Here is a 26670-nt window from a genome sequence, read left to right as displayed (position 1 = left end):
TTATGTTTGGTCATTGTGTTAATCCCTATTTCTAAGTCTTTCAAAGTTGTTTGACTTTATAATACAGGCATACCTTGGAAATATTGCAGATTCAGTTCCAGACCACTATAATAAAGGCAGTATCTCAGTAAAGCAAGTTACATGAACTTTTTGGTTTTCCAGTAGGTATGGAAGTTATGTTTATACTGCACTGTATAGTATAAACATAGTCTATTATGTGTGCAATAGCATTATGTCTAAAAAAACAACATACTTGACTTGATTTAAAAATACTTTATTGCTAAAGAAAAAAAAAAGAGGGTCTTGCCTGACTGATCAGAGTAATTGTTGCTGAAGTTTGGTATGGTTGTGGCAATTTCTTAAAATAAAACAAAAATGAAGTTTGCCACATTAGTTTACTCTTCCTTTCACTTAACACTTAGAGGCCATCCTAGGATTTGGTCTGATTTCAGTATCATTGTGTCTCAGAGAAGAGGGATACCAAAAACGGGAAGGGGGGGGGGGGGTGGCCTAAAGGTGGAATAGTCAGAACAGACACAACATTAATCAATAGATTTGTGGTCTTATATGAATGTGTTCATGGCACCCTAAAACAATTACAATAATAACATCAAAGATCACTAACTAGAAATCACCCTAACAGATATAATAATAATAATAAAAGTTTGAAATATTTTGAGAATTGACAAAATGTGACACCAAAACGTGATATGACCACATCCTGTTCTTTCTTCCTTCCTTCCTTTCACATAGGGTATCACACCCTTACTTATGGGGTGCTCTGCAGAAAGGAAATGTAAATTTTAATCTCTGAAGCTAATTTTTTTTTCCTCTCAAAAACCAGCCTTAACCCCAAATCACCCTGTCACTGATTGGCCAACAGTGGGTCCCAGGCCAAATCGTCCTGATTGGCTCAGAATGTAAATAGTAATTGTTTCTGTTTGGCCAGAAACCCTGAGGGTCTTCCCCTCTCAGATCATTAAAAAAAAAAAATCCTCATTTCTTATTAAAACTTAATTACCGAAAACTGAGACCTATTAAAGACCTTTTCTTGAAAAGGCCAAGGTCCCCAACTGCTTCCTGGGCCATCTCCAGTTGTCTTGATTTATAACTGTCCCCTGGGCCCTGGAGGAGAAAGTGAGACTGGTAACTTTGCACAGCTCTCTCTCACTTAAATTCAATTCACTTGTATGTCATAGCATCACTTTCCTGACATCATGGTCCTCTTTGAGAACGAAGGACAAACAGCAAACAAGCAATTTATAAAAAACACAGTATCTTCTAAGTACGGTAAAGCAATGTATGCCTGTATTGTTGTCTCTCTATAAACTTCTGGTTCTACTTGCCTCACTTTGCATTGCTTCAAACAAGTCTTCCCAGGTTTCTCTGAAACTATCCCTTCATCATTTCTTACAGCTCTCTCATAATAACATCACAATTACATACCATAACTTGTTGTTCAGCTATTCCTCAATTGGTAAGCACCACCTTGGTTTCTGTTTTCTTGCCACCTCAAAAAGAGCTGCCATAAATATTTTTATGCATCCTTAGAGTTTATTTTACTTAGGATTAGTCCTTCCCTTAATCTTTCCTCTTTTCCCCTCCTTTCTTGTCATTTGATCCTGTTTCCTTTTTGAATGAAATGTATTTTTGTACCCAGCTGTGTATTTTTCCCTTCTTTTACCAGTTTAAGTTAGAGTGAGGTTAAAGTTTCACCTGCTCTCCCCCTTCCTCTTTGTTTATAAGATTTCCACCTACTCATTCTAACAGTACACAGTTAGAGATAATTTTCCCTTTTCTTCCTCTCCCTTTCCCCCTTAGTGAATTTCTCTTCTCCCTCCCTTTCAATTTTTCTTTTAAGATCATCAAGTTATAACAGAACCACTCCCAGGCCTTCTTCCTAATTAGACTCCCTCTGTAACTCCTGAAAATAGTTTTCTGAGAATACTCATGCATAATTTTCCCATGTTGTAATATAAATGGTTTATCATTGTTTAGGCCCTTGTGATTTTTCATTTTTGTCTTTTTATGTTTCTCTTGACACTTCATGTTTACTCTTCAGAGCTTCTATGCTCATAAGTCTTATACTTCATTAAAGATTGATTTTCCTACCTTATAGGATTATATTATGATTATGATTATTATTATAGTATATTGTTATTGTTTTTCCTGAGTGAGTTATTTTTGGCGGTAAGTCATCTTTTGTCTCATTGAATATTGCTTTTCAGGCTTTCCCCACTTCTTTCTAGTGATGGCTCCTAAATCTTAGGAGCTGGATAGTTGGCTCCTTAGTACTGAATTCTGTCTGACTGTTTGCAGTAATTGGGTTTTGGGTTTTTTTGGTAATTTTTCTTTGACCTAAAAGCTTTGGATTTTGGCCATGATATTCCTGTGAGTTTTTATTTTAGGATTTCTTTTAGGAAATAATCAGTAGATTCTTTCTATTCTCATTTTACCTTCTGGTTCTAAGAGTTCTGGGCAATTTATTATTATTGTTATTACGATTTCTTGAAATATATGTCTAGGCTCTTTTCTTTCCCCCTTTGGTGATGGCTTTCAAGTAGTTTAGATATTTCTTAAATTATCCCTCCTCAGTTTATTTTGCAGGTCAGGTTGTTTTTGCTATGAAATACCTTACATTTCCTCCAATTTTTTTCAGTTTTTTTTACTTTGTTTTAATGTTTTTATTGTTATTTGTAGTCATTTTTTTCCATTTGCTCTAATTTAATTTTGGGGAACTTTTTGCTTGTATTAGGTTTTGTATCTCTTATGCCAAGCTGTTAATTCCTTTTCTAATTATTTTTTTTTAACTAAATTGATTTTATTGGAGGAGATGGATTAAGATGGAACTTCAGAGGTCATCAGGTCCAGTTTCCTCATTTTATAGAAGAGTCAGTTAAAGCTGTCACAATTGGCAAGAGGAAATTCGGGAACCTAGAAAGTTTTATTTTTAACAAAAGAGCCAAACCACATAGTAATGCTAAAAGCAACAGGTCTCTATTACATATGTATTTTTTTTAATTTAATTCATTTGTCATTGCATCATTATCCTTTGTTGTTGCACGATGGTCATCCCCCCCATTCCCCTCAAGACTGAACCTTCACTTGTGACAAAGAAAAACAATTAAGCACAAACATCCAGTGCTGTGACTGCATATGACAATCTCTTCAGTATTCTGTCCTGGTAATTCCTGCCTCTCTGCTGTGAGAGACGAGGTATGTTTCATTATCTCTTCTCCAGGACCTTCATTGGTTTTTCAATTACTTCCTTTTAGTGATCTTTTCATTTACATGGTTACAATCACTGTGTATATAGCTCCCTTGGTTTTGTTTTTATTTATTTCTAATTTACTTCAGTCCATACAAATCTTCCTATGTTTCTCTCAGTTATTCCTCTTGGTAATTTCTTTTTTTTATTTTATGTTTATTTTTAGTTTACAATATTCATTTCCACAAGATTTTGAGTTACAAATTTTCTCCCTCTTTCCCCTACCCACCACCCTAAAACAGTGATCCCACTGAATACCCTCTCCCCCAATCTGCTCTTTCCTATATCCTTCCCCATCCCTCCTCCGACTTTGCAATAGGGCAAGATAGATCTCTATACCCCAATGCCTGTATATCTAATGTCCCAGTTGCATGTAATAATAATAATAATAATAATTTTTTTAAGCATTTGATTTTAAAACTTTGAATTCCAGATTCTTTCCCTTCTTTCCTCTTCACCCACCCTTGCTGGGAAGATAAGCAATTCAATATAGGTTGTACATGTGTAGTTACATAAAACATTTCCATATTGAATATATTATGAAAGGCTGACTATATTTCCCTCCATCCTATCCTGCCCCCCCACTTGTTCTGTTTTCTACTTTGACCCTGTCCCTTTTCAAAAGAGTGTGCTTCTATTTACCCTCCCCCCAATCTTCCCTCCCTTCTATCATCCCCCCCTCTTATCCCCTTCCCTCCCACTTACCTGTAGGGTAAGATACCCAACTGAGTGTGTATATTATTCCCTCCTTAAGCCAAATTCAATGAGAGTAAGGTTGACTCATTCCCTTTTGCCTTCCTGTTCTTCCCCTCCATTGTAACAGTTTTCCTTTGCCTCTTTTATATGAGATAATTTACCCTATTCTGTCTCTCCCTGTCTCCTCTCATTAAATTCCTCTCTCACCTCTTAATTTTGTTTTTTAAATATCATCCCTTCCTATTCAATTGATCCTGTGCCCTCCGTCTATGTGTACCTGTACACATATATACACACTCACATATGTATTCAGACGCACATATACCTTCCTATATAGACATATATGTATGTATACATATATATGCATTTATATTCCCTTCAACTATTCTCATACTGAGAAAAGTTTCACAAGTAACAATTATCGTTTTTACATGTCGGAATGTAAATAGTTCAACTTTGATAAGTTTCTTATGATCTCTTTTCTCTGTTTACCTTCTCATGCTTCTCTTGCTAATTGTATTTAAATGTCAAATTTTCTATTCAACTATGGTTTTTTCATCACGAATGCTTGAAAGTCCTCTATTTCATTGAATAACCATATTTTCCCCTGAAAATACTCAGTTTTGCTGGGTAGATGTCCAATTCTTTTCTTATGTAGCTCCCATTTTCTTTTCCAATTTTTTCTTTCAATGCCCTCATTTCATTTTTTAAGATTTTTTTTAAATTGAACTCTTTATCTTTTCTAGGAATTCTAGTTGAACTTTTGCCTGAGCTGTGTTTTTCTTTGAAGTTGTAGATGTTTTGTAGTCATTTTTTTTTATTCATTCATTCATTTATTTATTTATTTGCTTTTTTTGGATGGCAGTTGGGGTCAAGTGACCTGCCCAATTTCACATGGCTAGTTTTTGTGTTAAATGTCTGAGGCCGGATTCGAACCCAGGTCATCCCAACTCCAGGGCTGGCACTCCATTCACTGTGCCACCTAGCCGCCCCAAGACTAAGAGATTTAATAGGGAGAAAGTAGACCAGAATAATTAGTAGAAGATACATATGCATAATACTGTGTTGGTGCCACGTTACACCTGTTTCCAAAAGCACTATGTTGGCCTTTCCATTGTTTTTATTTCATGTTTGATTATGTCAGAGCACTGCTAACAATGAGAAATAAGTGAAATTCATCAATATCTTATTATAGATTAAGATGTTTGAATTTGTGGTTTACAGACTACTTGAACTTTGATGTTTGCAGCTAAATAATGTATTTAGTGCCAATTGTTACCATTTTTAATCATTCATTGATTTCATATCTAATTTTAATAGCTATTATTTTTTATAACTCTCATTTTCTTATCATAGTTTTAACTATGGTCATATCACTCTATATGACTGAGCCATTCATATATAAGGACAAGGAATAACTGTAGTCATTCTTTTGTTCTGGGTTTGTGTCTTGTTCATCCCTGTTATCACAGTAGCTTTTTATGGTTGAATTCTTCCTTCATTTAGCCATTCTTCTAGCATACTTCCTGACTTTGGACTTTACATTAAGACTGGCCCTGTGTACTTCTAGAGGGAAATTCTCGAGTGGTTTTTCTACTGCTTTATTGTGGTATTGAGTATTACATTATAGAATCTGAGTGGACAGCTGAGACCTGCAAACTTTCTGTGTCTAGATTCTGATCCAAGACTGATCACTGCCTTCCTGCTTTGAGCTCTGCAAAATTTTTACTTTACTTTGTGTCTGTGGGCTTGCCTTCTTTGAAGAGTTTTGGTAGACTGCTGCAAGATTCAGGTCCTGGCAGCCAACTGGAAACCCCTTTTGATTTAGGGTGACAGAATTGCAGGTTCTTCCATGTTTTGACATTCCTGCCCTGGTTATTTTGCTGTAAGCTTCAGGCTGTGCTAGAAGCTGCACTTGAAACCCCCACTCTCCTTTGATCCTGAGATCACAGCTACATGTAGCTACTTCCTTCTAAACTTGTTTCTGGCTCAGTATTCAGCCTAGCGCTGAATTCCTTGCCGTGCAACATCATCCCTAGGCATGGGTCCCCTCAATCTACCCTGGATCTGTGACTAGATAGTAAATAAGAGAGCTGCCAGATGACTGCTATTCATATGCCTTACACAAATTTAGGCCACTCTGTAGGACTTATGACCTTTACCTGACCTTATACACAGCTCCCCCCTGCACTAGAATACTTGACACAGCAAATCCTGGGGACTCGGTCCTCATTGTCCACAGATATCTCAGTCTATTTCCCTATTCTGTCTTCAGCTGAAAAAATGACTCACTGTGATTTTTTCTTAGATTTCCAGATAAGGTAGAGCATTTATGGGGCTTTTAGCTATACTTTTTTCTGCTACTCCACCATCTTGTACCTGTCTTTCTCCACAATGCCTTTTAAAAAGAAAAGAAAATATGGTATAATAGAGCATTGGTTTTGGAACCAGAAGATATGGGTTTGACTACCAGATTTTATTACCTGAGCAACATTAAGCTTCATTTTCCTCATCTGTAAAATGAGCTGCTTGTTCTACCTGATATAAGGATTTTTCCAGGTTTAAAAATCTATAAACTTTTCTATGCTTTTCATCAAACATTTATTTGAGTTCCTGCTTTGTGTTATTAGATCTTGTTTATTTTGCTTCTTGCCATATTTTGTATGTCCATTTAGGTTGCCACATTTTTATTTAATTAAATTCAACTAACATTTATTGAGGGTTTACCATGTGCAAGGTACTGTGATAAATATTAGAAATACTAATACAACACAAAAACTGAATAGTGCCTGTCCCCATGGTCCTAATGTTTTAGTGAAGAGTGGAGACTCAGGGACATACATCTATGCAAACTGAATACAAATAATTATGTCCCTCATAATACCTCATTCAGGTTTTGTGTACATAGTCCTTAATTGGCAAATGTTTTTTGAAGATCTGTTTTTTTGTCTAGTACATTGGTGGATACAGTGAGTCTACAAGATATAAACTTGTGAAGTAATCAGCTAAACAACATTTGGTGATGGTGGTGGTTGATTTGTTTCAGTCATGTCCAACTCTTCGTGACCCCTTTTGGGTTTTTCTTGGCAAAGATACTGGAGTAGTTTGCCATTTCCTTCTCCAGTTCATTTTACGAATGAAGAAGTGAGGCAAGAAGGGTGAAGTGACTTGCCCAGGGTCACATGATGGCTAGTAAATATCTGAAGCCAGATCTGAACTCAGGTCTTCCTGACTCCAGGCCCAGTACAGTATCCACTGTGCCAGGTAGCTGATCGTTATTCAGTACACATTAGGCATTCAGATACTTGGTAAATTAATAAAATGAAATGTTTTGCTGAACATATAAACAGAAAGTAGTCAGGTCTTGATTATCTTCAAGTGTCTTTAACTGTTGTACCTTCACTGCCACAAACCTTGTTTCCACATTTTTTTTTAATAAAGCAATCGGGGTTAAGTAACTTGCTCAAGGTTACACGGCCAGTTATTTCTGGGTGTGGTGCTGAGTATCTGAGCCCAGATTTGATCCAGGTCATCCCGACACTGGAGCCAGTGCTCTTACTCGCTGAGCCACCTGGCCACCCCTAAGCAATTGGGGTTAAGTAACTTGCTCAAGGTTACACGGCCAGGTGTTTCTGGGTGGGTGCTAAGTGTCTGAGCCCGGGATTCAATCTCCAGGTCATCCTGACACTGGAGCCGGTGCTCTTATTTGCTGTGCTACCTGGCCGCCCCTCCACATTTATTGATAATTGTTAAGAACAACTTTGCTTCTTTTCAGCAGAAACTCAACATGATGTTAATTTCAGGGGACAGGAATTATACCTTCTTGTAGGCCTCGTTATTTTTTTTCATACCTTCTTGTAGGCCTCGTTATTTTTTTTCTTCTATAAAGGTCCTACTTTGATGTCCTAGGTGTTGAGGTGACTTTTTAGTTTTCACTCTTCATGCCATGAAATAAGCTTTGTCAGGTGCTACCAAACTGCAGTGGCTTCAAGTATAGCCAAAAAACAAAGTATTTCTTTGTTCTCTGAGGACCAAACTAACTAAATTTGGTAACGTTCATTATGAAGGTGGCCACAATGGTGATGAATTTTTCACCCCAGCAGCTCTTAAATATCATGCTACAAGTCACAAGTGGTTGTGTGATATGTCAATACAAGGCATACTAACAGTGGTGAAAGCTCAGATCCTTGAAGTGTTGAAGTTTTGGAGGAAGAAAAAACTTTTCACTTCATACTAATAGTTTTCACTTGTGCATCATTTTCATTTCCAAATATAGCTCTTTTCACTCCCTTCTTGAAAGAATTGTCCCTAAGAACCAGGAATAAAAGAAAGAAGGGGAAAGCAGTATCAGAACTAATCAGTATGACATTGTGTGCAATGTTCCACATCCATCATATCCTTTACCATCATTGGCCTTTACCAAAGAAAGTCTTGATAGAAATTATTTGATCTTCGACATAACTTAGTCAGCAAAGAAGGGAGTTAATTATAGGATTATAGCATATATATTTTTTGATACCCATACTCCCGGTTTTTACCTTGTACTCATAGAAACACTTTGAAACCAAAACACTTAACCTCCCTTCCTCTAGGAAAAACTTGAAAATCAAATATGAAAGATTATGGTCTGATGCCAGCATCAAGTGAGTTGTAGGGGGGAATTTCAAAGATAGAAGAACAAACTGGACCATTTCCTAGTTCTCCAGAATCAAGACTTCATAGTATAGTTCCATCTATTTATTTTTAAGTAAATTCCAAAAATATCAGTCAGACCCATATTCAAATATAAACTAAAAAAACACATTCCAAAAGCCAAATAGAAATTATTTTTGATGATTATATTTACTCATATAAGTGTTCTCATGCTTCTCTAACCACTTCTTTTCCTCCAAACTAGTATTTTATCGTGACAGACAGACAGATAGACAGTTACATACATACATACATACATACATAGTGTGCGTGAACAAGCAATGTACCATGTTCCAGGTACTGTGCTAAGTGTTGGAGATAAAAATACAAGCAAAAAAGAATACCTACTCTCAAAAAGCTTACATTCTAATGAAGGAAGACAACATATAAAAAGGAACTAGAAAGGTGGAAGAAGGTCCAGGAAGGAAAGAGTGCCCCGGCAGTGGCAAAGTCTGGGTGATAATAATTGAAGAGGTATGAATGGAACTTGGCCTTCTTCCTTGATTTCCAGTGGTGTCATCAGGTCTTTCTTGGTATTCCTGATGGTAATTACATTCCAGGATAAGAATTATATGAAGACCTTAAATCTCTATGAAGACAGGGACCTGGAACACAAGAGTTTTTGTTGCTTTTGGAATTTTACAGAAGTACTCAACTGGATATCTACATCAATATGCCTTGCAATAGTGAGTTCTTACCCTTGCATGCCATGTCTTACCCTAAGTTCACCACAGATGGTCTGCCCGATGTGTTCTTGCTTCCTTTTGACATCATGAAGATATCAGTAGAGCAAATGAGATGGCCATTATATTTTTTACTCTTCCTACATAACCAGCCTATCTTCTTTTTCAGTCATACATTTCTTTAATGACAGCCTTCATTCTGGTTCCTCTTTTTATACCTTATTTGTTGTGTGTTGCATCTAGCTTAATCCTTCAGATGCCAGTCATTGCTCTCTGAGTGATGCTGATTTTCAGTTTCTCAGAGACTGTAGTGTTCCATGACTTGCCATATGACAACACAGGTAGGATACTAGTATTAAAAAGAGGGCTCTTGGGGGAGGCTAGGTGGCGCAGTGAATAAAGCGCCGGCCCCAGAGTCTGGAGGACCCAAGTTCAGTTCTGGCCTCAGACACTTAACACCCACACAAAAAAAACTACCCAAAAAACTTGGGCAAGTTACTTAACCCCGATTGCCCTCCAGAAAGGCAAAAAAAAAAAAAAAAGAGGAATCTTTATCATAGGGACAAATTGGGGTCATTGAGGGAATTTTGCAATTTCCCTAAAGTAATCCAAACTACAGCCTTCCAATTTCATTCTGGGCCCAGTTGTCTACTGGAAGTGACAATCAGATACACATGTGTTAATATTTATACATATATATGCATAATGCAATTTTTATACATATGCACATGCTGATCTATGAGCTGTGTATCTATGGTCTGTGTATCATAATCTGAATAATTGACATTTATCTGCAGCATTTTTCCTGCATGGATGGTTAGACCATACTCTTGAATGGTTGTTTTGGATCTTCCTTTTTTTTTTTAATAGCATTTTATTTTTTCCCCCAATTGCTTGTCAAGACGATATTTAGCATTTACTTTGACAAGACTTTGAGTTCCAAATTTTTCTTCCTCTCTCCTTCCCTGCCCCTTTTCCTAAAATAGTAGGCAATTTTGATACATTATATATTTGCTATCATGTAAAACATATTTACAAATTAGTCACAGTTGTGAAAGAAGAAACAGATTAAAAGGGGAAAAAACATGAAAAAGAAGTAAATGGAAAAAGTATGCTTCAGTCTGCATTCAGAGTCCATTAGTTCTTTATCTAGATGTGAATAGCATTTTTCTTTGTGAGTCCTTTGTACTTGTCTTGGATCATTGTGTTGCTTAGAAGAACTGATTCATTTATAGTTGATCATTGCACAGTGTTGCTGATACTGTGTACAATGGTATCTGCTCATTTCAGTTTGCATCAGTTCATACAAGTCTTTCCAGGATTTTCAGAAATCTGTCTGTTCATCATTTCTTATTGCACAATAGTATTCTGTTAATCATATACTGTAGGTAATTCCTCTTCAATTTAAATACTGTGCTGGAACTCTTCTGTGACAGTGGTGATTATCTTTTGTGAGAGTACATCTCTCTGTTTTATGCCTTGCCTGATAGTAACAATTAGAAGGTCATTGAACTAAGATTATTGCTGTTACTATAACTTTCAGAGAAAATTGTACAATTTTGATGTGTGTAACACTTTGTTGGAAGACAGACTTTCAAGGGCATTTTTTCTACCATATGAAAATACTTGTTAAAAAATGAATAATAAGCACAGTATGATTTTTTAAAAATTCTTTATATCTTTCAGGCACTTATGTAATGGTGAAGATTTGTTGTACTAAACAATATTATTTGTGAAAGTCCATCTGTTCCCTACTAATAATTTCATTTAAAAATGCTCTTGATTAGTATGTATATTTTTGGTTCCATACTCATTATCTTGTTGGTTTGGGTAACTTACAGTGAGGAAACTCTCTCTACCAATTCAGATCAGTAATAGTTCTACAGCTTAGAGTTTTTAAAAAGGAACGCTGGAATAGTTCCAGGTACTGTGCTGGGTAGTGGAGATAAAAATACAAGCAGATAAGAATACCTACTCTCAAAAATCTTACATTCTAATGAAGGAAAGCAGTGTATAAAAAGGAACTGGAAAGGTGTAAGAAGGTCCAGGAAAGAGAGAGTTACCCTGGCAGTGGCAAAGTCTGGGTGATAATAATTGGAGAGGTATGAATGGAACTTGGCTTTCTTCCTTGATTTCTAGTGGTGTCATCAGGTCTTTCTTAGTATTCCTGATGGTGATTACACTCTGGGGTAAGAATTATGTGCCTGAAACACTGAGAAATTAAGTGATTTGCTCAGGGCCACACGATCCATATTTGACAGAGGCAGGATGTGACCCTAGGTCTTGCTCACTCTTAAAGTTGGCTTTTTACCCACTGTACAATGCAGCGTTTCACTTATATGTTATTCTTATATTTGTATAGGAAAGTCATCATGTAGGTTGTTACTGTTTTGGTTGCCCTTTTTTTGGTATTAAAATGATACAAGATTTCACATACACACACACACACACACACACACACCTCTTTGGTATCTTTCTTTCCTTTAGGTATACTAATGAACTGTTACCTTGGTGCCATTGCAATTGTGTTACTTACAGCCTAGATCACCTTTTGGTCAGTTGTCCTTTCTACCTTCTCTGTAAAATCATCAGGGATTATATTAGAAGCAAAGTATGGTGACTCATATTCTCTGATGGTAGAGTTTCCCATCTTTCTACTATTTGTCATCCTTCTAGTGTGATCTGTAAGTGTTCTCAGGATAATTTTGCTTAGTCTCTTGCCAAGTTTTCATTGAATTGACTTCTATCCTATATTGCTTCTCTCTGTTTTATGAAGTGTTGTAATTTATAATCTTTCAACAGTTCTTTTGATAGAGATTGTTTTATTCTTTGTATTTTGTATTCCTCTCATCTAGTACAGTGCCTGGCACATGGGGGGTACTTAATAAATGCTTATTGATTAATTGATCTTTCACCGTAAAATATTCAGCAATGTTGTTGCTCTCAACTAGGATGAAAATGACATTAAAGTCCATTACTGCACTACTGATAAATTATTTAAGTTGAAAAGACTACAAGCCAAGACTAAAGTGGAGGGAAGAGTTGGTGTGTGACTTTTTGTTTGCAGATGATTATGCACTCAGTACAGCCTCTGCGGCTGAGATATGACAAAGTATGGTTCAGTTTTCTGCCTATTTGCTAATTTTGGCCTAACAATATCAGAAGAAAACAAGGATTCTCCTCTAGCCGGCATTGTACCATCTATATGTGGAACCATCAGCAAATGGAGAAATTTTGAATGCTGTGGTTAAGTTCACTTACTTTGGCAGTATACTTTCTAGGAATGTGCGCATAAATGATGAGGTTGATGCACACATTGCCAGAACTAGCTCAGTGTTTGGAAGGCTCAGAAGGAAATGGGTGGGAGGCTGTCTACCAAACTGAAGGTCTACAGAGCTGTTGTGCTGACCTCGTGTTGCATGCCTGTGAAACTTGAACACTCTACCAGTACCATACCAGAAAATTGAACCACTTCCAGTTGAATTTTCTTAGGAAGATTCTGAAGATCATCTGGCAAGATAAGATAGGAGACACTGAGGCCTATTCTCAACCTGAACTGCCAAGCAGTCATACGCTACTGCAGGGAGTGCAACTCCAGTGGACCAGCCACATTGTTCAAATGTCAAACATACATTTGCCTTAAACACTGTTTTGACGAGTGCTCACATGGAGACCAAAAGAAGAGATACATTTTTTAAAAAAAGAGGAGATACAAAGACACTCTCAAGGTCTTGCTAAAGAACTTTGGAAATGATTGTGAGACATAGGAGACAACTGACATAAGGCAGTTGAGCATGGCATGCCCACATCAAAGAAGGCAATGTTCTCTTTGAGCAAAACAGAATTGCAGTAGCTCAAAAGAAACATGAGGTGTGCAAACTTGGAAAAATCTCCATTCAAAATGTTCACATGAACTGTTTGTGCCTAACCTCTGGTAGAGCCTTCCAAGCTCATATTGGTCTGATCAGCCACAGCTGGACACACTGTACATTCACTCTGATATTGTGAGGTCATTTTGGTCCCCTTTGGGTACAAAGAACAACAAGAAATAAATGATTTAGGTTCCTAATCTATTGTTTCCTTTGGTGAGATTTGTTACCATGGATTCAAGTTTTTCTGTTCTGCTGATTATTTCTGCTAAGCATGCCATAAATTCTACTTTCACAATTCTTGTTTCTTTTTTAAAGCATTCTGAAACATCCTGCTGTGGTTTGATGATTTCTTCTGTGGGAATCCACAGAATCCTATGACTCATTGGGTGCTGATTGATTTTCCTTTGTCTTGCAACATTTATTTAAAGAAATATAGACTCATTCAGCTAATTTGGAGGCCATATTGCCTTCTATTATTAATATCCTCTCTTGTTACTTATGTTCAAGGTTTTTTAATTGAATTTTATTCCTCCTGAGGTCCTTGGTAATTTACGTTTTTTTCTTATTATTATTTTCTCCTATTGCTCACTTTCTGACTCTTTCTCCTTTTATGGTAGTTACCCCTGACTGTATATCAAAGCTGTGTCATCTTCCTCCCATACTGGGGAATTCATGTTTCACCAGGCTTTGTCTCAGACCTAAATAATTCCTTGGAGAACAACAGAACTGGTCACATCTAAATGCTGGGCTTTACCTCAGGCTTAGTGGAGCTTCATATAGCTACACAAGTTTGTGTTCTGCCTCAGTGCCCTCTTCCTCAGAGTTCTGTTGCAGCACAGAATGCAGGCCTAGCCAGAACAAGCTTCTGCCTTGTGGTTTTCTGTGGCACAGGGGAAAAGGGATGGAGAGAATCAAAATCAGTGAGTTGGCTTGTGTAGCCCTGCCAGAGCATTGTGGCTAGTTGGGGAGAATGCTGAGTGAACGTGGTAGGGATTAGATATTAGGCTTTTCTGTTGTAAATTCAAGGATTTTTGCCACCAGAGAGTTCTCAGTATTTTGGAGCATGGAGACAGCTGAAAATGTTTTAGTTTTTGTATAAAATTCCTATTTTGGAGAGGTTTTAGAGTTGTTAGTAGTGAAGAAGGTATCTAATCTGCCATCTTGTTGGTTACATGACCCAGCCAAGAATATACTGACTAAAACAATGTAAATGAAGTATGATGAAGTAAATGAAAAACATGAAAGTCCTGGATAACAAATGATGAAATATTATCTCTCCTTTCTTGGCAGAGAGGTAGATGATTACTGGAATAGAAAGAGTATTATAGGTTTATTGTTAGGGGGAAGAAGTTTAGATGACTTTGATATAAAAACAAAAGGCATCAAAAAATGTTTGTTTTTAAAATGAAAGTGGGCTGCATACAACTGAGAGCTATTTTGTAATTTTTCTTTATTTCATAAGTTGCCATTATCAAAGAATTCATTGCCTGTGGCCAGCCAGTGATGAGCCTTTTTGTACATTACTAGACTGATTTTTTTGAAAACAGACTCAGTGTTTTTTCAGAACCATACTTAAAATCTTATTAACATAATTGAACCTACCAGAAGTTACACTATATTGGCTATAGACTTCAAAAATCAGACATTACCTCTACCTGTAATGAGACAGTGTGGGATTTTGTGTAGGTCCTACATGAATTGATAATTGATTGCCTTCATACCACCCATAATTGTTTTGTTCATCCCTATCGATTAGTCTTTGCTCATGGTGTTCTAACCTACGTGGAATAGCTCCCTCTTTGTCAGTCCATGTCTGTTGCTTTCCTTTAAAACACTCCTTGCAAATGACACGAAAAAAAGTCAACAAAACTTAAGACAAATCCATTGGACCCTACAGATGCTATATCAAAGTTGAGGCACAAATCTTTTTTTTTTTAACAAGCAGTAAGTTCTCAAAGTAGAAAATTAAATCAGTTACACTATTAGTTGTATCACCATTTAAATTCTGCAGCTATTATTGTATACACATTGTACATACTTAGATGTACATGTGTTATTTCTCTTAAATAGAATATAAGTTCCTTGAGAGTAGGGACCATTTTAATCTTTGTCTTTGCATCCCAATGCCTATCATAATGTCCAACATACATTAGACACTTAATAAATGCTTGTTGATTGCTTAATATTAGGTTTACATAATTGTTTCTGGCATAATATACTTTGCGGGGATGTGATCTGGGCAATGGAAAGTTTCAGTTGTGTCAAAACAAAATATATCCCAAAAAAACTTGTTTGTTTTTTAAACTGCTCACTTCAACAAGAAGTTATTCTCATAGTTTCCTTACCCCGCATCGATTACTCCTCAGCTTTGTATTGCACAGAACTCAAATGAATTTGTACTCTTTATCTCTAACTTTGTTATATTCTCTAATTGTAGATTTGACTTTTTACTTTTGTCACTCTTGGGTTTTTAAGCTTTTTAGGAGAGTTTCTCTTTTCTACCACTTTTATATCCTTCTGCCCTCCAACTCTTAACCTCTTCTTTTCACACTATAATATTTTGTTGTAACAGTATGGGTGCTAATTGCTAAATTGAGTAAATGAAAAGATATGATTACTGAATTCAATAAATAATTATTTGAGTGCAAGACACTATAGTGCATGCAAAGAAAAATAAAGCCTGGTCCCTACTCATTGAGCCACAAGGTATAATGGGAAAGAAAGACAGCTCAGAAAAGAGAAATCACATTTTTTATGAATAAATTGTATTCATCTGAAGAAACAACATAGGATTTTATATGAAATAGCTGTAACTGTTAGATAGACAGCATCACATTAGATAAAGCAGACCTCACTCAGAGTCATGAGAAAAGGTCTGAGTCCTGTTTCTGATAAACCATGAGATCTCTTGACCTCTTAGAGCCCCAGGCAACTAAAAGTTCAAGTTATATAGAATAAGTCAATTTGTATCAATAGAAAATTCTTCTTTGGGAGCTCCCTATACTGGTAAAATACCAGGCCAATTAAATAAACAATTCAAATAAGCCATAATTATCAAACTATAGCTTCGGTTCTTTCCAAGTGGTTGAAAAATGGTCTGAACTTGGTCTAGATCTGGATGCAACAAAACTGTATTTCTACTGCCACATATTATTCACCACTGATGAGCAGTGATCCTCATCAGCAGGTTGACTGAATAAGATGCCCCAAGGCAGCTAGGTTTGGGGATTTGAGTTTCTGCCTTTATCTTTCTTCATCCAAGAATGTTTCTGATCTTTTCATTTTGTGGATAGCTTACAGAAATACTTATAGCCGTGTTCTGTCCTCCTCACACTGACCTCTACTATAAGTAATTTTCACTGACAGTGAATATAATAGTCTTATTATTGCATACTTGCTATGGGAGTATTAGTGTGTATTTGGTGTTCCAAGAACTAAAAAATATCTTACTGAGTAAAAGAATATAGCTTTCAATAGCCATTTCTTTTCTCTTAGGTCAGGTTATCAAGGCATGGGACATCGGAGTTGCCACCATGAAGAAGGGAGAGATCTGCCACTTACTCTGTAAACCAGAATATGCATATGGCTCTGCTGGCAGCGTCCCCAAAATTCCCTCGAATGCAACTCTCTTTTTTGAGGCAAGTATACACTATGTTGCTGTGTCAGCATCTGCCTTGCTTCAGTGCTGGCTTTGAAGCAGTAGGCAGTGGGAAAAAGCTAGGCTTGCTGTTCAGATCAAATCCAACTTATTTATTTTGGAGCATGGATTCTTGAATTGATTCCCACAACCCTAAGGGGTGTGTGCCAGTGCTTTCTTAGAAATGTGTGTCTGGCACAGAAAGGTTACCCAAACAAAAACAAAAGATACTGGACCTAGAATCAGGGATTTTAGTTAGTTGTAAACATAGAGCAGACTCCCAATTGACTAGGAGACTGAATGAAAGAAATATATTTTGCTGTATTATAATGATATTTTAAAATGGCAATGCCAATTCAAAAAATGTTTTCACGTTACAAAAAATCATTCATGCAACAGACCTAACCTTTGTGGATCTGAATGAATATATATATCCCTGTGTATTGCAACACCTAACTAAAAATTGAGAAAAATAGCTGAATAACTCCTATCGGAAGAAATTTTTTGTATAATTTTGTACACCTTTGTAGAAAAGACATTTTTAAATATTTAAAAGATTTTATTTAAATTAAATATTTAAATAAATAAAAAGACATATTTAAAATATTTACATTTTTAAAATAGCTACAGGGTTTTGGAAAGGAGCTGAAAATATGTAAATCAAATATAATAAAAACAGTTGGGTAAGGGCCCCCTATTCAACAAGAACTGTTAGCAAAACAAAAAAAAAGTTTTACAGAAAGTAGCTTTAGACTAATATTTTACCATCTATTACAGTAAGTTCCAAAGAAATAGGCAGCCTAACCATTTTGAGCCTTGTAAAAAAGAATAAAAAATAAAGGGGGAAAAACATCTTAGCAAAACCAACCAACACCTTAGCCATGTATGACATTATATGCAATAATCCGTGTTTCCCATCTCTGCAAGGTAGGGAAGGAGAAGAATTTTCTTAATTTTTTCCATGCCAAGCTTGTCCATTGTAATTATATGGCATTCAGGTTTTTTTTTAAACTTTTTCCATTTATATATATTTTTTCTGCTTCTCTGCATGAATTCATATGTTTTCCAATATTTCTCTGAATTCTTCATAGTCATTATTTCTTACAGAACAGTAATATTTCATTATATTCGTGTATCTCAGTTTGTCTTACTATTCCCCTATTTATGGACATTAACTTTGTTTTAAATTTTTTACTACCACTGAAATTGTGGCCGAGAATCTCTGGATGTATATGAGTCTTTTCTGTCCTTGACTTCCTATGATACCTAGCAGTGGGTCAAAAGGTATGAACTTTTTAATCACCCTCTTTTTAAAATTTTTTTTTATTAATTTTGAACTTTAAAGAGACAAAGAAAACATTTCCACATACACAGCACAACACAAAAAGAGGATTCAGTGTGAAACCATGAATCTCCATTTCACACTGTTTGCTTCTCTTGAAAAGCTATGTAATAAATACTAGACATTGTTTTCAAAGCTACCCTGCCTTTCTGTGCTTCCTTCTGAGTTTTCTTTTCTTTTTTGTTTTTTAGCTATGCACTTTTAACTTTTTTCCCTTCCTCTTCCCTTCTTTTATTCCCTTCCTCCCCACCCCACACTAGAGAAGGCCACCATTAGACACAAATATTGCTATATATATATGTATATATATGTATACATATATATATGTATGGCCATACTATACATACTTCTGCTTATCAGTTCTTTCTCTAGAAGTGGATAGCATCTTCCTCCATGGGTCTTTTATAGTTGATTTGAGTATATTTACTATTCAAAATATAACTTGGTTGTTCACCGTTCTGTATATATTCTCTTGGTTCTTCTCATTTCTCTCTTCATGATTTCATGCAAGTATTTCTATATTTTTCTAAAATCAACCAGCTCATCATTTCTTATAGCCCAAGAGTATTCCTTCACAATCATATACAACTTGTTTAGCCATTACCCAATTGATGGGCATCCCCTAAATTTCCATTAATCACTCTCTTAGCAAAATTTCAAATTATTTTCCAGAATGGCTAGACCAATTCATACTTTAGTGAACACTGTATTAGTATAGTATATCTTATTCCATGAACACTTTATTAGTCCCTCCAGGATTCAGTCAAGTCAAGTCAACTGCAATTTATTAAGTGCCTACTCTATACCAGACACTGAGCTAAGCTTTATTTTCCAGGAAAACAGTCCCTTGCTCTCAAAGAGCTTACAATCTCATGAGGGAGACAACATGCAAACAATTATGTACAAGCAAGTAATACAAGATAAATTGGAACTAATTAACAGAGGGAAGAACCCAGAATGAAAAGGGATCAGAAAAGGCTTTTTGCAAAAGGTGAGATTTGAAGGAATGCAGGAAGTAGAGATGAGGAAGGAGAGAATTCCAAGCATGAGGGAGAGAGAATCAGTGAAAATGCACAGGGTCAAAAGATAAGAGTATCTTGTTTGAGGAATAGCAAAGAGATCAGTGTCACTGGATTGCATAGTTCATGAGGGTTGGTATAGTAAGATGTAAAAAGCCTGGGAAAGTAGGAATGATCCAGGTTATGAACAGTTTAAAAGCCAAACAGAGGATTTTATTTTTGATCCTAGAGGTAATAAAGAGCAACTGGAGTTTAATGAATAGGGGAAAGGAGAGGGAGCTGTGGTTTAGCATGGTCACACCTGCATTTTAGGAAGATCAGTTTGATCTTCTTTGAGCTGAGTGGTGAATGGAATAGAGTGGGGAGAGAACTGTGGCAGGGAGACCCACCAACAGGCTATTGCAGTAGTGTAAGGTAATGAGGACCTGAGGAAAGAAGGGGAAACATACAAGTGATGTTTTAAAGGGAAAATTCACAGGATTTGGTAATAGATGTAAGAGAAGGTGAGAAGTTGAGGATAGTTCCTATGTTGCAAGCCTGGGTGACTGGGAGGATAATGGTGACCTCAAGAGTAGTAGGGAAGTTTGGAAAGGGGAAGGATTTGAGGGAGGAGAGAAGATAATGGATTTAGTTTTGGACATGTTGAATTTAAGATATCTGTGGGATATCCAGTTCAAGATGTTTTTTTTTTCATTTTTCAAATGCTTTATTAACTTCTGATTTACATCATTAATTTCCACCAGATTTTGAGTTACAAATTTACTCCCCGTTTTACCCCTACCCACCACCCCAGAATAGCAGTCCCCTCCTCCAATCTGCTCTCTCCCATATCTTCTCCCACACCCCCTTAGACTTTTCTGGTAGGGCATGATGGATCTCTATGCCCCAGTGCCTGTATATATTCTTTCCCAATTACATGTAAGATAGTATTAATAATAGTATATATGTATATATAATTTTAAACATTTGATTTTAAAACTTTGAATTCCAGATTCATTCCCTTCCTCTCTTGTCATCCACCCTTACTGGGAAGATAAGCAGTTCAGTATGGATTGTACATGTGTAGCTAATACAAAACATTAACATAGTAGATATATTGTAAAAGGCTGACTATATTTCCCTACCTCCTATGCCACCACCCACTTGTTCTATTCTCTACTTTGATCCCATCCCTTTTCAAAAGTGAGTGCTTCCAACTTCCCTCCCCCCAAGCCTGCCCTCCCTTCCATCATCCTCCCTCTCATCCCCTCCCTCCTACTCTCCTGTAGGGTGAGATACCCTATTTAGTGTGTATTTCACTCTCTCCCCAAGCCAAATTCAGTGAGAATAAGGTTGACCCATTCCCTTTTGCCTTCCTATTCTTCTCTTCCATTGTAACCCTTATCCCTTGCCTCTTCTTTATGAGATAGTTTACCCCATTCTCTCTCCATCTCCTCTCATTATATTCCTCTCTCATCTCTTAATTTCCCCTTTTAAGTATCATCCCTTCCTATTAAATTGGTCCTGTGCCCTCTATCTATGTATACCTGTAAGCATATATACACACATTCACACATGTATTCATACGCCCATATACCCTCCAAAATAGACATATATATTCTATTCCCTTCAACTATTTTCGTATTGAGAAAAGTTTCATCAATTACAATTATTGTTTTTCCGTGAAGGAATGCTAATAGTTCAACGTTGATCAGTGGCTTATGATTTCTTTTCCCTGTTTATCTTCTCAAGCTTCTCTTGCTTCTTGTGTCTGGATGTCATATTTTCCATTCAACTCTGGTTTTTTCATTAAGAATGCTTGAACCTCTATTCCACTGAATGACCATATTTTCCCCTGAAAGATGATACTCAGTTTTGCTGGGTAGGTGATTCTTGATTTTAATCCCAGCTCCTCTGCCCTCCAGAATATCCTATTACAGGTCCTTTGATCCCTCAGTGTAGAAGCTGCCAGATCTTGTGTTATCCTGATTGTGTTTCCACAATATTCAAATTGTTTCTTCCTGGCTGCTCGTAATATTCTCTCCTTGATCTGGGAATTCCAGAACCTGGCTATAATATTCCTAGGAGTTTTCCTTTTGGGATTCTTTTCAGGAGGTGATCAGTGGATTCTTTCAACCTCTATTTTGCCTTCTGGTTCTAAAACATCAGGGCAATTTTCCTTGAGAATTTCTTGGAGGATGATTTCTAGGTTCTTACTTTGATCATGGCTTTCAGGTAGTCCAATAATTTTTAACTTATCTCTCCTGGATCTATTTTCCAGGTCATTGGTTTTTCCCATGAGATATTTTACATTGCCTTCTATTCTTTCATTTGTTTGGATCTGTTTAACATCATCTTGATTTCTCTTAAAGTCACTAGCTTCCCTTTGCTCCAATCTAAATCCAAGGGAATGGTTCTCCTCATTGAGCTTTTGAGATTCTTTTTCCATCTGGAAAATTCAGCTTTTCAAAGCATTCCTTTCCTCATTGCCTTTTTGATCCTCTTTTGCCATTTGAGTTAGTCTATTTTTTAAGGTGTTATTTTCCTCAGTCAGGCTGTTGACTCTCAGTTCGTAATTTTCTTGCATCATTCTCATTTCTCTTCCCAATTTTTCCTCCACTTCTTTTATCTGCTTCTTAAGGTCCTCTATGGCTTGTAACCAGCTTGTATTTTCCTTTGAAGCTTTTGGTGCAGGAGTTCTGACTTCACTGTCTTCCTCCTGTTCCATGCTTTGCTCCTTTTTGTCCCCAAAATAGGAGTCTAATGTAGGAGTCTTCTGTTTGTTTTGCTTCCTTTGTCTGGTCATGTCGCCCCTCAGTCACTTGACCCCTGGGCTTTTTGCCACAGTAGGACTCTGCCACCAGACAGGGGAGCTTTCATCCCAAACTCTGGGGTTTTCTCAGCTGCCGGAGTATTAGTTGGGTGCCCTCTCTGAGGTCTCCACACGCTCTGGCAAGCTTGTCACACGCCCCAGGACCTCTACCCTAGACTGCAATCCAGATCCAAGCAGGTTAAAGCAAGAGCAATTACCCCTCAGACTGGTGCTTGGTCCCCCTACACTCTGCAGGCCAGGAGCTGAAGCTACAGTGTGGCCCCAGTGCTGCGTCTCAGTGGCTTCTCACCCTGGGGGCAAAAGCTGACGCACACCCAGCTACTGGTCCCAAAGTCCACACTTCACATCTATGTGTTGATGAATCTGGAAATGGCCACAGCTGCTAGTGATAGGGGGTCCCTCCGACTGGTGGCTGATCAGGCCTGCCCTGGGGCTAAAACCTCCAGCTTATGCGGGCCTGGGCTTGGCTCCCAGAGCGCTGTGCTGGCAGATTCCTGCCGGGCTGTCCTCAGCGGGAGTCTAGCTTCTCTGTGTCATTTTGTGGGTTCTGCAGCTCCAAAGTTTGTTTAGAGTCCCCCTTTTACATGGATTGAGGAAGGTGGAAGCTGGAGCCCCACAGAGGTCCTGTTTCTACTCCACCATCTTGACTCCGCCCCCTCAAGATGTCTTTATAGTCAGTTGGAGAGACAGGAGGTTGGAAGTCAGGAGAGAGGTTTGACCTGGCTAAATGAATCTGAGAATCATCTTCATAGAAATAATAATTAAATCCATGGGATCTAATGGGATCCCCAAGTAAAATAGTATAGAAGGGAAGGCTCAATCCACATTCTTTGGTCAGGACAAATCTTCAGGGACACCCGCAGTTCATTGGCTTGAACTGAATAAAGATCCATCAAAAGAGAAAAAAAGAGTAACCAGACTGAAGAAGAACCTGGAGACAGCAAGGTCATAAAAACCTAGAGAAGGAAAATTTCAAAGAGAAGAAGCTGATAGTGCTAAAGGCTGCATAGAGGTCAGGAAGGATGTGAATTGAAAGAAGGCCATTAGATTTGGCATTTAAGAACTGAAAAAAGCAGTTTAAACATTAATAATTTCCAGTTTTTACCATCTTTTGCCAGCCTATTTGGTGAAATATGAAAGCTCAGAATTCTTTTGATTTGGATTTCATTTCTTATTAGTGGTCTGGATTGATTTTTTAAAATACTTTTAAATTCTTTAGAGAAGTGTTTGGTCCTGTCCTCTTACCAGTTATAGGGGGAGAGTTCCTAAACAAGGGATAGATTATAAAATTTTAAATTATAAATTGTTGCTGTTATAAAATTAAATTATAAAATTTTGTAAATTGCAGTTTTGTTCAGACAAAATCAGTGCACCTAGAGTAAGAAGTAGGTTCCTGAATAAGGAAAAAATTTTACAGTAAATATCACAGATAAAGATCTGAGATGTAAAAATAGATAAGGAATGGATAGAAATATATGTGAGTAACAACCATTTCTCAAAAGATAGTAAATAGGAAACGCATAGACAATTTTCAGAAAAAGAAATCAAATTATCAACAACCATACTCCAGATCACTAGTAATATAAATTAAAACAACTTTAAGGTTTCATCTTATAGGCATCAGTTGGAAAACTTAACAAAAGAAGAAAAAATTATAAATGTTGTGGGGGAGTCTGTTGGAAGACAAGAATATTCCTATTGGTGGAGCTGTGAATTGTTCCACCCCTTCTATAAAACAATTTGGAACTACTCTAGAAAAATCACTAAATATTTTTTGATTCAATTATACCAGTACTGGGCACATACCCCCAAGGAGATCATAAATAGAAAGGTCCTATATATATAAAATAGAACAGCACTTTTGTGGATGCAAAAAGTTAGAAAAATAATGGATGTTCTTCAGTTGGAGTATAGCTGAATAAATTGAAGTATGTGAATATGGTATAATGTTGTCATAAGAAATGATGAATATAAAGAATTCAGACAAAACTTGTGACTTATATGAACTGATGTATTAGTGAAATAGGCGGAACCAAGAGAAAATTTGCATAATGTCCACAATAATGTAAAAAAAAAAACTTTGAAAAACACCAGGATTCTAGACTGAATAAATTGTGACTTATGAATATAATGGAGTATTAGTATTCTGGAAGAAATGGCAAGAGTGATCACTTCAGAGAATTTTGGGTAGTGTAAAATGATGTAAAGTGAAGTGAGAAGAACCAGGAGAACAATTTATACAAGAAAAACAATATTATAAAGAAAAACAACTTTAAAAGACATGAATTTTGATCAATTAATGACTAGCTATGTCTACAAAGGACCTGTAATGGAGCATGTTACCCACCTCTTGAGAGAGAGGTGATATATTCAAGATGCAGAAGGAGACATACATTTTTGCATATGGCTGTGCTATGCATTTGTTTTTCTTGATTATGCATATTTGTTACAAGGTTTTTTTCCCCCATCTCTTTTTTAAGGAGGGGAACATGTTAAAGGGAAGGGCAAGTTAGCTATAGTGATAAAAAAAAAAAACAATACCTATTGAAACTTTTTATTCATGCACAAAAGAAAAAAAGGTATTTGAGAAGAAAGCACAGGCAAACAAAATAGTTTTTAAAGTAATGTGTGTAATCTGTCACCTTTTTTAAAAAGTGAATTATGTGAAATGTAGTTTCATGTATAGGCTTTTCTGTGTTCTATGTATATAGAAGTCTCCTTTTTTGATATTTAAGTTCACAATAAACACATTAATTTTTAAAAAGAATAACAATAGACCTGTGATCAATACTGTGACTAACCTTGACCAGAGGATTTATGGTAAAATGTATTTCTCTTTTTTTTTGACAGAGAGGTGGTAGAGTAGACTAGATGTATGGCATATATTGTTATATCTTTTGGTTTACATGTGTTGGTTCATTTATATTTCATTATTATAAAAAGAAGGGGTATAAGAGTATGGAAGGAGTCCATAAAGAGTCATTAGGAAGTGACAGTAATGTTAAAAAAATGTTTCATAACACTTATAATTTTTTTTAAAGAAAGCTGCTGAGAACAACAGCTACCTGACTATTGAGTGGAAAGGGGTGGGTGCTTTAGGAACAGATTAAAATAGTTTTGTGCCAACACTTCATAGTTCTGGCATTTTGCCCGCAAGGCAGTTTTCATAGCATTTCCTGTTAGTCTTTGTATTGCAGCCACACAGGATGTAGTCTTAGACGTTATCATTGCATTGAGGTTCTTTCCAGGTATTGGAATGTGTGGTGTTTTGTTTTTTCTATTCTTCTAATAAATAAATGACATGCCTAGATAAATTTACGGTCATATTAAGTGGATAGTTTTCATTTTGCTAGCTAAAGTGTGAGCTGGATTGCCTTGCCTTCTACCTGTATCACTGTTGACTTTGCTCTTTTTTTAACCAAATCCCCTTTTTTCTTTCTAGATTGAACTACTTGATTTCAAAGGAGAAGATTTATTTGAAGATGGAGGTATTATCCGCAGAATCAAGCAGAAAGGAGAAGGTTACTCAAACCCAAATGAAGGTGCAACAGTAGAAAGTAAGTCTCCACATTAGGGAAGGTAATTCAGTTAGATGGGGGGAGGGTGACCTTTGAATACTGGATTCAGTAGTCTATAGTTTATTCATTAGGCCCTGGGGAGCCACTTAATGTTTTTGAGTCAAAGAATTATATTTTCAGAATGATATGTTATGAATGTTAATTGGGGCAGCTAAGTGGTGCAGTGAATAGAGCACCTGCCCTGGAATCAGGAGGACCTGAGTTAAAATCCAGCCTCAGACACTTAACACAAAAAACTAGCCATGTGACCTTGGACAAGTCACTTAACCCTAATTGCCCTGCCCTCCCCCCTCCAAAAAAAAAAGACAAAAAAAGAATATTAATCAATGTAAATGACATATTGGGAAGAAGAAAATGTGAAAGCAAAAAAAAAATCAGTTTGGAGGGTATGTAGGTGAGAAGAGATGAGAAATTGAGAAGAGGACATATTCAGGAGTGATTGAAGAAGGACATAGACTGAATGTGTGGGTAAGAAAAAGAAGAGCAATATATGGCCACATAATTACAAACCTGGGTGACTTAAGAAGATAGTGGTGGCATCAACAGGAATTGAGACTTTATGAATTGGGACAGGATCTAGGAAAAAAATAATTAACTCAACTTTGAACAAAATTGAAATGGAAATGCCAGTGAGACTTGTAGGTAAAGGAATAAAACAAGTAATTTAAAGTGCAGGACTGGAGCTTTGAAGGATGGAGATATATTTGGCTGCATACCATACATTTTGGTATGTTGTTTCCTTGTTGTCATTCTCTTTAATGAAATTATTGTTTCTTTGTTCTTAAACTCACTTTAGGATTAGGTTAGTTTCCAACTAATTCTTAATCTGTCTTTCTATGGCCTTTTATTGAATGTAATTTTTATTGCATTATGATATGAAAGTGATGAATTTAATACTTCTACATCTGGTTATGAAGTGTTTATGCCCTAATATGTGATCTATGTTTGTGTAGGTGCCATATGCCCCTGAGAAAAAAGTATATTCCTTTCTATTCCTATTCAGTTTTCTCCAGAGGTCTATCAAAGCTAACTTTCTAAAATTCTGTTCACCTTCTTAACTTCTTTATTGCT

The 26670-nt window shown here is 36.6% G+C and overlaps 1 protein-coding gene across 10 annotated transcripts in view; it reads left to right on the top strand.

The window, feature by feature from the left end:
- Positions 1 to 26670, top strand: part of FKBP5 (FKBP prolyl isomerase 5) — a 169063-nt gene that overhangs the window by 93565 nt on the left and 48828 nt on the right. For all 10 annotated transcript variants that reach the window (XM_069073524.1, XM_069073523.1, XM_069073520.1 and 7 more), the window contains exons 5-6: positions 16707 to 16849; positions 25464 to 25578. In XM_069073524.1, coding sequence (XP_068929625.1) covers positions 16707 to 16849; positions 25464 to 25578 — 258 coding nt within the window. The remainder of the gene's footprint in view (positions 1 to 16706; positions 16850 to 25463; positions 25579 to 26670) is intronic.

Source organism: Petaurus breviceps, unplaced genomic scaffold (assembly GCF_028583685.1).
Source record: "Petaurus breviceps papuanus isolate PSGF00001 unplaced genomic scaffold, PetGlider_PUasm1.0 90865, whole genome shotgun sequence".
In the NCBI taxonomy this organism is placed as follows: Eukaryota; Metazoa; Chordata; class Mammalia; order Diprotodontia; family Petauridae; genus Petaurus; species Petaurus breviceps.
Note: the sequence above shows the minus strand (reverse complement) of the source record. Positions and strands in the feature narration are given on the sequence as shown.